The sequence below is a fragment of the Henckelia pumila genome, chromosome 2 (genome assembly GCF_033568475.1).
Source record: "Henckelia pumila isolate YLH828 chromosome 2, ASM3356847v2, whole genome shotgun sequence".
Classification (NCBI taxonomy): Eukaryota; Viridiplantae; Streptophyta; class Magnoliopsida; order Lamiales; family Gesneriaceae; genus Henckelia; species Henckelia pumila.
The window spans coordinates 165406441-165419240 of NC_133121.1; the positions used below are offsets into that span (position 1 = coordinate 165406441).

At 35.1% G+C, this 12800-nt stretch overlaps 1 protein-coding gene across 2 annotated transcripts; it reads right to left on the minus strand.

Moving 5' to 3' along the window:
• Nucleotides 1–3007: 3007 nt before the first annotated feature.
• On the minus strand, nt 3008–6220 carry LOC140882390 (gamma-glutamylcyclotransferase 2-3). 2 transcript variants are annotated; one of them, XM_073288370.1, is made up of 8 exons: nt 5868–6218; nt 5674–5750; nt 5127–5180; nt 4629–4685; nt 4498–4538; nt 4339–4410; nt 3443–3522; nt 3008–3207 (listed from the first exon to the last, which is right to left on the minus strand). In XM_073288370.1, the coding sequence occupies exons 1-8, from the start codon at nt 5974–5976 to the stop codon at nt 3128–3130; spliced, it is 570 nt and encodes a 189-aa protein (XP_073144471.1). In that variant the 5' UTR covers nt 5977–6218; the 3' UTR covers nt 3008–3127. The 2 variants fall into 2 exon arrangements, with proteins under 2 accessions (XP_073144471.1, XP_073144472.1); XM_073288371.1 differs by lacking the exon at nt 5127–5180 and having other exon boundaries at nt 5868–6220.
• Nucleotides 6221–12800: the final 6580 nt, after the last annotated feature.

Below are 12800 nucleotides of genomic sequence, written 5' to 3' on the forward strand. Positions count from 1 at the left end.
CAATCTTGTTGAGATCATTTGATTCTCTCATGACAATGGTCTTAACATATCATTCTCTTGGTAATGCTCTCGTCAATTTTAGAGCAATATTTCTGTTGATGTAACTCTTTCCGAATGCATTCAACTCAATGATGCTGCTGTTGAATTTTTCATCAAACTCGTTCATGGTTTCTCCAGGTTTCATTTTAAAAATTTTGAATTTCTGAATGGACACCATGCTCTTGTTTTCTTTTGTCTGATCATCGCCTTCACACAGTTGTGTCAGTTTCTCCCAAATATCTTTGACAGTGGTGCATGTTTTTGATCTTGCTAAACAAGTTCTTATCCAGAGTTTTGTGTAATATGTCTTTTGCTACATTAACAAGATTGACCTTTTTTTTCTTCGGTCGTACATTCTGATATGGTCGTCTCTATCATCTGGGGTGCACCTTCAGTTATGGCCACTGCAGTATTTAATTTCATGATATTCATTGGTCTATCAGTGATAATGTACCACATATCATCATCTTGTGCAAATAAATGTGTCTGCATTCGAATTTTCCAGTCATCATATTCTTCCTTTGAAAACATGGGAATCTTTTTAAAGGATTCCATGGCTATCAAAATCAGCTCAAGTTAAGCAAAAACCCACTCTGATACAACTTGTTAGGATCAAAATTGTGTGTAGAGGGGGGTGAATACATACTTTAAAATATTTTTAAAACTTTTCTTACAATTAAGCTGAGTTACCAACATGATTGAAAAAACTGGCTTGCGAGAACTAATCTGGTCAGGTGGAATGATTCTCATGCACTAAATTGAACTGGATAGCTTTATGCAGTCTGAAATAAATTATGCAGAAAAGAAAAGTAAAGAACAAAAGAGATTTTTTTTATATAAAAATTCGAAGCTAAAACTTCTACGTCTTCTCTTCTTCTGTTTCCAAAAAGATTTTCACTAGAAAAATTTGATTTATACAACAACTTGCACATGTCCAGTCCAATCAAACCTTGAAAGGACCTCCTAGCAATACAATCTCAATTCAGATTACTTTTTGATCGAGTTAAAAAATACAGTAATACTACAAGAATGCTTCTTCTAAGCTTGACTTAGTATCACAGATTGATCACTCAGATTGATCTTACATAACAATAGATGTGTGATAGCAACTCAAAATAATCGGTCTGGTGCTTGAATGTGAGAGCTTATAAAGTAATGCCTCAGATTCAACGACTGTCTCAATTGTATCAAGATGGGCCTTTCCAGCATGCTTATGTCCTCATTCACAAGCACCCTGAGAAACTTCTCAGGGAGTCATCAATCCTATAATTGCTTCAAGTCAAGCACATTTAACTTTGGAGTTCTTATGTGATGAGCTCTCGAAAATAAGATGCACCTTCTTGATATGAGTAATACCTATATAATCTTTAAGTCCTCCTCAACTGTGCAGTATCATACCTACCTAGTCTCAGAATCCCTCTCATTCTGGCACGGGATCGGTTCATTCATGTCTCCCTTTGCCTAAAAACCTTTCAGGAGCCGCTTATTATCCGTGCAACCTCTTCGCACCGGCGATCACTCCTCGCCCTCTTATTAGCCCCGAGCGTCACATATAGAATGCCTATATGCCTTATGAATTCTGAATTCCAAGAAAGCTCTTAACTGTATACATCCTCAGGTATTTATACTAGAGAATATCCAACGTTAAAAAATATATCCGATGAGATTTTGATCCTCAAATAGCCAACAATCAAGCAGAACGTGCAACGTGTCCTTGTCCTCTTTCCAAAAATAGTACTAATCGTAGTGGGACAACTTGAATGTGGTCGTGTACGATATCTATTGTAACGCTCCAATCTCCAATAATTTATTTTGGATTTATCTCCAAAAACTTAGATTGATTTAGCATGATGCTCGGAATACATGATTGATCGTGTTTGATTCCATCTGATCTGGTCTGGCAATGCAATCTGGTCTGGTTGTGAGAATAGGCCTGAAGTTTGATCAGGATAGTCCAAATTAGTTCTTCAACCGCCAATAATCTTATTAATTTAATTAGAGATTCCTTATCATTTTAGTTATATTTTAAGATCAAATGCTTCCTTAGATTGAGATCGAATTGTATTATTGGTTTTGTTCAACTTATTTAACTAATCTGCTCGGTGTTTGATTGTTTGCATATATGTTGTCACCAAAATTAAGTTTTTTGTCTTATTATCAACCTTGATAATATAATATTCTAGTAATATTCATTCATATTGGTTTAAACATCATTCCGTAAAAAAAGCATCAAAAAAAAAAAAAAAATCATTCCGTAAAAAAAAAAATATTTAAACGAATGCTTTTAAGCACGCAATATTAGTAATTGTCTTATTATCATCATCATAATTGTGCTATATTATTAGTTTTTCTAATAGGGATAAATTTATGAAAATTCTAATTGATATAATGAAAGCAAAGAACACAATTACTAATACATGGAAATAGGGCTGGGAAAAAATACCGAATGCCAAAAATACCATCATATCGTACCGAAAAATTTATCGAATATACCGAAAAATCGGTATACCAAAAATTTCGGTAGGGTATCATACCGTACCGAAATTTTCGGTATCGGTATATAAAATTTTTTATTTCGGTATACCGAAAATATTTTTTTTTTAAAATTTCACGGTATATCGAAAAAAACTCGATATACCGAAATTTTTTTTTTTTTCGGTATACCGAGTTTTTTTCGGTACCGAATTTTTTTTTATTTCCGGTACGGTATCCGGTATAAAAATTCTCCATACCGAAAATTCGGTCGGTATAATACCAGTATGAATTTCTTCATACCGGTATGATACGATACGGTATCGTAGTTCGGTACGGTATACCATACCGTACCCAGCCCTACATGGGAACACAATTTCTAGTATGACTATATTACATTTTAATACATCATAGTTTCACACACAAATATATGTATGTGTGTTTGATATATTACAGAATGCACCGCAATTGTGGGCACATATGTGAACTCCGCTACTTAACACCCACCTATAAGATGATGAAATATAGAGACACTCACAGTGCGTGTTCAACATATCATAATTTTGTGTTTTGAAAAAATAAGATTAGATACACATATCCTTTTCAGAAGACATAATCAGGCACAAAAGTCCCCTTGTAAGAAGAGTATGCGCCTCACTTCATTGGCAAGATCATTCACATGGTTGTCTTCACATCCTGATCGAATTGGACGCATAAAGAATAAATCAAACAGAGAAACAGAAGTGAGAAAACTACAAGTCAGTGAAACTAAGGAGAAAGAAACTTGGAAGAAATAAGCATGAAGTTCGAAGAATTTTTCGCTCGAGTGGGGTGACTGCCCTTCCTAGTCCCCACATTGGGTCAAGCCCTACGAGCATAAGCGTTGCTGAAAGAGGATGAAGTTCCCAGGGATCTAAACCAATGTCTTTACCTATTTGGATAAGTGCGTTCTCCAGTTTGAAGAGGTAGTCTCGATTCGGACCCGAGGGGCCTTCTGCTTTAAGTATTTGCCTGTTAAAAATGGCAACGTAACCATGTTAAAAATGTCAGGACCATGTGCCAAGATTTCTTGATGCCGTCTAAAATATCTTGGAATGAGAATAAAATTCAGCTAATGCTTGTCTAGACATTAGACATCAAATGTATGCCAGGAGTTGCTGATATAGACTCACTGTATATGCCATTATCGATCAATGCTTCGACTCGAAGTCTAAGAACTATGCGGCTGAATTTCCCAAGGTATGACGATTGCTAAGAAGATGGTGAGTTTACAATATTCAGTTGATCTTATCTTCTGACATCATTTGGCAAAGATACATTAAGGCCAATGGTAGTAACAAGAGCTTGTCCATTGGCCAAATTTGTAACTTTTAGCAGACATGCAGCTTCATTTCAATTTAATCTTGGTTGCGCGAAGCCAAACACTTGGTGACACACAAATGTGGAGTGCCACCCAGCGCAAACCAAGTACTTGGTTGCGCCTTTGATACATTGCATGCTCTATGCATCAATATGCCAAAAATGTCAAAGCTTTTTGAAGAAGTCTAACTTTGTTTACTCATACTTTTGATACAAGCCTTGCACCAAATTACAAGAGGCAAGAAGTGCCGTATTGTGCAAAGGAAAGTGCTGCTCACAAAGGTCCAACACAACATAGTGGACGAATGGATAGTTCTCGAACAAGGTTTATCATCCTAAGAACTCAATGCTCATTAATGAACTAGAGCTCAAATATTTAAAATCCCAATCTAGTTTCAACTTTCAAGATGTTTGCAAATACTTCTTAGTTGAAATATTTGAAGATTCTTGCAAGAAAGTGTTACTTACACTGCAATATCTTCAACTGAGGCAGGTCCCAAGTAGTTCTTGTTGAGCTTCTTATCTGCAGATGCTATATATCTGAACATTCAAGCCATAAGTTTTAGTCCTAAAACTGGAATTTAACTTGATGAATTCAAGCAACAGGGAGCATGGTATGAAACTTACACCATGACACTGGAAATAGCAGGTGTTGAAGCAGAGGACTCCTGAAATGAATGCAATATAAGTAATATGTAAAAGTAATTTTATATCAAATGCAATAATTTTAGCTACCGTTGTATCGGACAAAGGCTTACGGTGTAAAAATTGACGTAAGCCTTCTTGTCATACTGTTTCTCCCTCACTTCAAGATGCTGAAGTAAACAATGAGCAGGAATTTATTGATAAGAAAATGAAAGAAATGTTAAAACAAATGTCAATTTCACAGGCTGAGGCACTACATTGGTTGAAAGAAGACCAAAATAGAGTAATAATCAACTCACATATACGAGTATCATTCTTCAGATAAGTTAGCTACTCGTCTACTTCCATATTATCTTTTACTGAAACAATGAAAATAACCTTCACCATACTAGTTTTGCTGAAATATTCTTTTGAATGACACACGTGAAGACTTCTGCTAAGGAAAATTAAAGATCATTATAAAACCAAAGGGCATCGTGAAAATTCGAAAATGTGTAGGTCTCAGAGAGTGATGAACTCATTTGAAAAGCTACTTTTTATAAGCAAATACTCATTATTGTTTATTCGAGGCATGGGGAATTAGAAACAAACAGGAATCAGAATCGAGCTACCTCCAAAGCCACCTCTTGATCTTCCTTGTGTATTATCTTGTAGGCAACACCCCACTGACCTTGCACGTCAACAAGTTCTTATAGTTCATATAACTCGAAAAGACTTCAAAGATTTCACAACTCTAATACGAGTTTATAAGTAAGAAACAGCAAAGAAAAAGGAAATAGAAATTGAAACAAAAGAATCTGTTAACAATGCAACAATATGTGAACCTTGTCATAAAGGAAACCTACAATGAATTCACGGCCTCACTTCTTGCTTCTTACAAAGGCTGAAAGCATGAGACTAACACGAATTATCATATGATATGAAACAAAAATATTGACATTGCAAATAAGCATACAAACTCAATTACCAGTTAAAATGTGAATGATTTAATAAAAAAACTTGAAATGCCAATATGCCATCGCATAAAAAATCACAGTTTACTTAAACAACAACCTCAAAAGTCAGCAATTGCTACAAAAATAATCCACCAAAAAACAGCAAATCACTCCAAGAGAGAGCAACGAGATTTGCATAAAAATATAAAGAACAAGAACTCACACAAACTTCACCCTTAGCAGGCTCCAATGTCACTGTTCTACCCGGAAACTCCGGAGTGCCTCTATGATCAGTGCTGCCTGCAAAAACAAAAACCCACCAAAAAAAAAAACAAACAAAGAAACATTCAAATAATTTCTTTAAAAAACTGAAAAATAACACAAAACCCAATAATCCTAAGGGGCCCGAATGGGGACCTTGGTAGAAGACACGGCGATGGTCCTTGATGAAACCCAAAAGCCGGTCATCATAGCGAAATCCTGCTTTCCATATCAGAGAGCCGTATCCAAATACCCACATCGCCATATTCTCGATTAAATATATCTGTACACCTAAAAAAACAGTTTCTTGAAAAAAAATTTCTTTTTCCCTCTTCGATTTTTGGATATTTCTTCGTCTCTCTGTTCCTCAATCTCTCCCACTCTTTCCCTCTCACTGGTATGATCAGCGAAAGTGAGTGAGAGCAGATTGATTAGGATAAGAGGAGGAAATGGAGTCTACGCAGAATCCGATGAAGAGATTCTTGAAATTGTTTGGTTTCTCCAATTTGTATTTATTTATGTTTTTTCAGTGCATTCCCAATCAGAGTTAGGACTTCACGAAATGCAGTCTTCGACGAATGACAAATTGCCACGTCATCATTGTTATTTATCGCATGTGAAACACCTTTCATTTCAATTTATCTATCTTTACGGACATTACCCTATCTAAGGGTTCTCATTTATCAATACATGCGGGGTCCACTAAAAAATAATGAACCCCACATTTATTGATAAATGTGCACGATTAGATCTACCTCAAGGCAGTGTCTGTATAGGTAGGATCTAACTTACCTAAAACACATGAATATGAGCTAATTTATTTGGGAAATTGCAATTTTAGCACGATAAGTTGGTCTGTTTTTTGTTTTAGTTCTGTAATTTTTCAAAGTTATGTTTTAGTCCAATGGCTCGGATTTTTTTTTGGGTTCTGATCATTCTTTTCGTCGAAAGTCACTAAATCAATCGAATATTACTTATTTGGCAACGACATTCTCCTATAAAACTCGTGCGATTAGAATTAAACCTATATTATACATATTAAAATATATCCAATAAAAATTTAACAAAATGACAAGTTTTTTCCTGATTTGTGAATATTGGGAATCATTTTTTCATTATTTTTTTGTTCAAAGTCACTAAATCAATCGAATATTACTTAGTTGGCAACGATACTATCCTATAAGACTCGTGCGGTTAGAATTAAACCTATATTATATTTATTTGCGTAATGAATTTTAATTTGTGTAACATATAGTTAATTATTATCAAATGAACAATCAAATAAGTAATTTTCGATTGATTTAGTGACTTCCTATGGAAGAAATACCAAAATCCAAAAAAAATCTAAGTTATCGAACTAAGACCAAATATTGAAAAGTTATAGGACTAAAATAAAAAACAAGTCAACTTACAGAACTAAAATTGAAATTTTTCTTTATTTTTTTAAATTAGACTTATTGTTTGTTTTTTTAAATACTTAAAATAAAGAGAGAATTGCAATTTTATAATGTATTTTTAGCTCTTTGCGATATATTTTGTTTCTTTATGTCATCAAATTTCAGTTTAGTATTGTGTGTTTTTTTTTTATTTTGTTCAATTTTAGTGATTTTCATTAAGAGTGTTAATATGAAACTACACTCGTCAGCGTTGAATTGATGTCATATTAGTGTTAGGTCGAAAAAATGATTATTTCATGTTGGGCTTTGGCCCAACTTATTTTCTTCTTTTCCCAGCCCATGTCTTGATATATCCCCTCTCCAGCCCTAAGTTTCAGTAGAGCGTTCTGCATGAGAAAGAGTGTGGTGGCCGAGAGAGCCAGAGATTGTGAGAGAGCGAGAGATTGACGATTGCTTGGTGTGCTTCCTTATTGGTGTCTTTGCCTTTCTCTTTGCTTCGTGCTACTCTGCTTCCTTCTCGTTTGGTCCTGTTCTTTCCTTCTTCGGTGACTGCGTGTATCTACTCTTCTCCCTGCTTTGTGCAATTTCTGTGTGTTATCTTCTTGATCGGTCTTGATCTTCTTTGTGGGGCATTGAGGGTTGTGAAAGTGTCGTTGGCGTGGGAACTTTGTGGTCTTCGCCGTGGTTTGATGTGAAATTGGAGAGGCCAAAACTCAGTACATCGGAGCCCTGGAAATTTTGATATTCTTCATGTTACCACTGTTGTTTTGGTTTATTGTGTTGTGCAGGTTGGATGAAGCTGAAGATGACTATGAGGAACTTTGTGCAGGTTGATATTCTTCATGTTACCACTGTTGTGTTGATATTCGTCACGTTACCGCTAGTCTGCCGCTGCTGCTGGGTGCTGTTCGTCGTTCCGCCGCTTCGGTTCGTCGGAATCGAAACTCTTACTTAGGGTTTCGATCTAGTATATTGGCTGGAACCTATTTTATTTCTTTAGTAGCGTAACCGCTTGTCGCGGATGTTATGTGTTGGGATTTGTTGCTGGTAGAACCCTAGGTTTATGTGCTTGTTGGTTACTATTGTGTTTTCATCTCCATGGCTATAGTTATTTCTGTTGTGTTCGCTTTGATTGTGCGATTTACAAGTTTTCTGTGTAAAAAAAAAAAATTGATGTTTTCTATGTAAAAATTTGTTGGTTTTGTTTTTATATTTTTTCTCAGTGATAATGGCTATGACTGGATATATTCTCCAACCTTTTAACGGAAAAATGGATTTTTCAATATGGCTGCAGAAAATGAAAGGTATTTTGGTACAACAAAAAGTTTTCAAAGCGATAGACCTTTCATATTCTGCTACTGAAACTCATGATAAAAAGGCTATAATGGATGAGTTTGTTTATTCGTCTATAATCTTGAACTTGTCTGACTCTGTGTTAAGAAAAGTTGGTGAGCTAAAATCTGCTAAGGAACTTTGGGAAAAATTAGAAGAACTTTATACTGAAAATTCGTTGCCTAGTAAATTGTTTTTGCCTGAGAATTTTTCCGGTTCAAACTTGATTTAGACAAGGACATTGATGAAAACCTTGATGTGTTTACCAAACTAGTTCAAGACATTAAGCAAACTGGAGATGAGCATATTGATGATTACACCCCTATTGTTCTTTTAAATGTTATTCTCGATTCTTACAGTGATGTTAAATCTGTTATTAAGTATGATAGAGATCAGATTTCATTAGAATCTGTTGTGAATGGTTAAAAAATTAAAGAGATAGTTTAAAAAATAATAAGGGTGGTAATAATTCGGGTGAGGTTATGTTTGTTAGAGAAAGGTCCAAAAATCGTTTTCAAAGTCCTTCAAACAACCATAACCAATTTTCTATTGAAAATCGTGGTAAGAGTAAGACAAGGTCCCAATCGAGGTCTAATCATAGGAAATGCAATAATTGTGGTGAAATTGGTCATTTCATTAGAGAGTGTTCTAGGACTAAGCAAAACCATAACCAAGATTTGACAAATCAACATGATGACCATGCTAATATGGATTCTTGTAGTGAAAACATGGGTGATGTTTTTACGGTGACTGAGATATGTGATGTGCCTAATGTGAATTCTATGCATTCAAGTTCTTTGTATGACAATGAATGGCTAGTTGATTCTGCATGCACTTTCGATATGTCCCCATTTAAAAACTTGTTTTTTTAGTTATAAAGAAGTAGTGCATGGGTCTGTTTCTATGGCTAATCAGAAATTGTGTCAAGTTGCTGGTGTTGGTGATGTATCACTAAAATTTGATTCTAGTTATGTATTAACTTTGAAAAATGTGAGACATGTTCCAGATTTATGTCATAATCTGATTTCATGTGCTGCTTTAGAAGATGATGGTTTACAAGGTAGGTGGGGAAATGGTGTCATGAAAATTTTGAGAGGTTCATTAGTGATTTTCAAAGCTTCCAAAAAGAGAAATTTGTATGTTTGCCATGCTGAATCTGAACCTTGTGTGCAAAATTCTGTGAATGCTATCTTAAGTGACAAAATTGATTTGTGGCACAAAAGATTAGGTCACATGAGTTCTAAAGGTCTTGAAATTTTGCACAAAGATGGTTATTTTGGTAGTGAAAATTGTCTTGTAAGTCATTTTGTGATTCTTGTGTTCTTGGTAAACAATTTAGAGTTAAGTTTCCAAATTCTCCTATTCCCAAACCTGCCACTGCTCCAAATAAGGTGGATCATTTACGTGGTTCAAGTCATTATTCTGAAAAATGTTGAAAAGTTTAGATGTCTCAAAATTTTAAACTTTGATACTTCAGACAGATGTGTTCTGTTTCAGTGCTATGGTGTAGCTTACTTTGTGCTTGATTCATATTGGTTCTTGTACTAACTTTGTGTTTTCAGTTGTGGGACGATGATGATGCTGTAGGTGACTCTTCTGACTAGTGAACCGACGTTGGACCAAAAGGTGGAGAATTGTTGGGCTTTGACCCAACTTCTTTTCTTCTTTTCCCAGCCCATGTATTAGGCCCTTGATATATCCCCTCTCCAGCCCTAAGTTTCAGTAGAGCGTTGTATTATTTTTGCTGCGTGATAAAGAGTGTGTCATCCGAGAGAAAAAAGAGCGACAGAGATTGGGAGAGAGCGAGAGATTGACGGTTGCTTGATGTGCTTTCTTCTTCGTGTCTTTGCCTTTCTCTTTGCTTCGTGCTACTCCGCTTCATTCTCTTTTGATCATGTTCTGTACGAGACTTTACTACTGGGGTGGTAAGGGTTGTGAGCGAGAAGATTAGAGAAGAGAGCGAGAGGTTGTGTTTCCTTCTTCGGTGACTGCGTGTCTCTGCTCTTCTCCGTGCTTTGGGCAGTTTATGTGTGTTATCTTCTTGATCGATCTCGATCTTCTTTGTGGGGTATTGAGGGTTGTGAACGTGTCGTTGGCGTGGGAACTTTGTGGTCTTCGCGTTGGTTTGATGTGATATTGGACATGCCAAAAATCAATGCATTTGAGCCCCGTAAATTCTGATATTCTTCGCGTTACCACTGTTGTGTTGGTTTATTGTGTTGTGCAGGTTGGACAAAGCTGAATATGGGTATGAGGAGCTGGATAGCAGATACCTAACATTTCCCATAAACAAATATATCAACCAAAGACTAAAATTTAATCATATAGATGATCAAAATCACAAAAATACAAACATATATTATCAAAAACAATTTTTCCAAAAATAAATCATATAGAACTATATTTACTATATTAAAAAAATTATTACTGAAATAACTGTATTTAAATTTGCTGATGTACTTGAATAAAAACACGAAAAACATAAATTAGTTATAGTATTCATAAGATAATATTGTCGTTTTATTTTATTTTATTTGTGTTATATTTTCAACGGAAATCAAGTGTTATTTTTTTTTTAATTTTTTTATCCCATATCTCCGTATTATTTTCTTATACTTAATAAGTGTAAAGTGATTGTGATTTGATAAGTGCAATTTATTGCAGTTCTGTTGCATGTATTTAACTTTGGATTTTTGTTGTTTGGTATTATGTGTTTTGTTGTTGTTTTTGTCATTTATAGAAAGCGAGAAAATATTGAGATTTTATGGCACATATGGAGTAGAAATGAACCAAAACGGTGAAGAAAAGTGAAATAAAAAAAAAGCTGAAGAAAATACTTCCAGCAGGCGCAGTGCATCCGCGTAATTTTCTGGCACCCCTGCGCCACTTGCAAGAAAAAAGGGTCCCAAAACAGAATTGGCCATGCACCTGTGCGACTTTCATAGCGTCGCGATGCTACATGGAGTGCAAAATTTTTGGAAAGTTGTACTCTTGAGTTTATAAAGATTTCCTCACCTAGTATCGAGATTTATCAAGGGTTTTACACGAGGGACGACGACTGGAAACTAGGAGGAACGCTTGGAGAACACCGGAAGACAAAATATTTTGGGAAGAAGACGAAGACACATCAATCCGGGAACGTAGAACACTCTTCAATCTTCATCCTAGTGTCTTCTCTTTCATAAATTATTACTTTTGACAAATTATTTTTTGAACATGTGTGGTTATTTTATTGATTTCACCATGAACTAAACTTCCCATCTAGAGGAACGATGTAACTTGACTGATACCATGTTTTTTATATTTTGATTGATAAATTAGAACTCTCCATTGGTTTACTTATTTTTTTTTTATTTGATTGCATTCAATTAATCGATCATTAATTGAATTTTCATTTTTATTTGAAATCTGGAACTCAGGAGAGGAAATTTTGAATAGGACCTTAGGAAATTATATCATTGGAATTTATAGAGTTCTGAAGGCCTATAATGCGAGTGAAGTCATTAGAGAATTTTCATGCTATTTACCGGATTTGATATTTGATTTTAGATAGGAATATTTAAATTGATATTAGATCGAATGTTCCATTGGTCATTTGAAAAATGGAATAAAAAATATTATGAATTCTTGGTTAGTAAACTAGAATAACTTCCGATTTAGATATATATAGGAATTGAACGTGGTTGAAAGCCAAGAGAAATCGTACATCTAGAATTTATCTCCAATTGATATTCGTTTTGAAAATTCGTATTTATTTCATTGCAAACTTTAGTAATTAAAATATCACTCCAATTTCGTAGCTCTAAATATGATTAATATTATATTAGTTTCATATATTTAGTATAATATCAATTATTCATTCTCCCCAGCAACGGCGCCAAAAACTTGTCGTGTATTTTATTCGTTTGCAAGGGCACGTTGCTCTTTGATCCAGAGATAGAAAAGACTGCTAAAGCTTTGAGAAAAGCCAGGAGATAAGAATTAAGAAGGATGGGTGAAGACCAGAACAATGGATATCAATACGAAATACTCTAGGATTGCTCGTCAGACCATCAGTGCCACAATTTTGAGCTGAAACTCGTGCTAATAAATATGGTGCAGCAGAATCAGTTTCGAGGATCGGCTTTTGAGGATCCTTACTTACATCTGTGGACATTCCTGGATATTGTTGATATAGTGAAAATACATGGTGTTACTGAAGATACCATCCAACTACGACTGTTCCCATTCTCACTTAGGGACAGTGTACGAAGCTGGCTACAATCTCTGCCTCTAGGAAGCATTACAACTTGGAAAGATATGGCCTCAAAATTTCTGATAAAATATTTTCCACCGGACAAATCTTCTCAATTGAAGATAG

Bases quoted from the DNA above. Each gene is read 5' to 3' on its own strand.
- LOC140882390 (XM_073288370.1), bottom strand. From the start codon at position 5,976: ATGGCGATGTGGGTATTTGGATACGGCTCTCTGATATGGAAAGCAGGA. The intron at 5,181-5,673 runs GTGAGTTCTTGT...GTGCAAGGTCAG, and splicing joins CTGCTAAGGGTGAAGTTTGT to TGGGGTGTTGCCTACAAGAT. The intron at 3,208-3,442 runs GTAAAGACATTG...CAATTCGATCAG, and splicing joins GAACGCACTTATCCAAATAG to GATGTGAAGACAACCATGTG.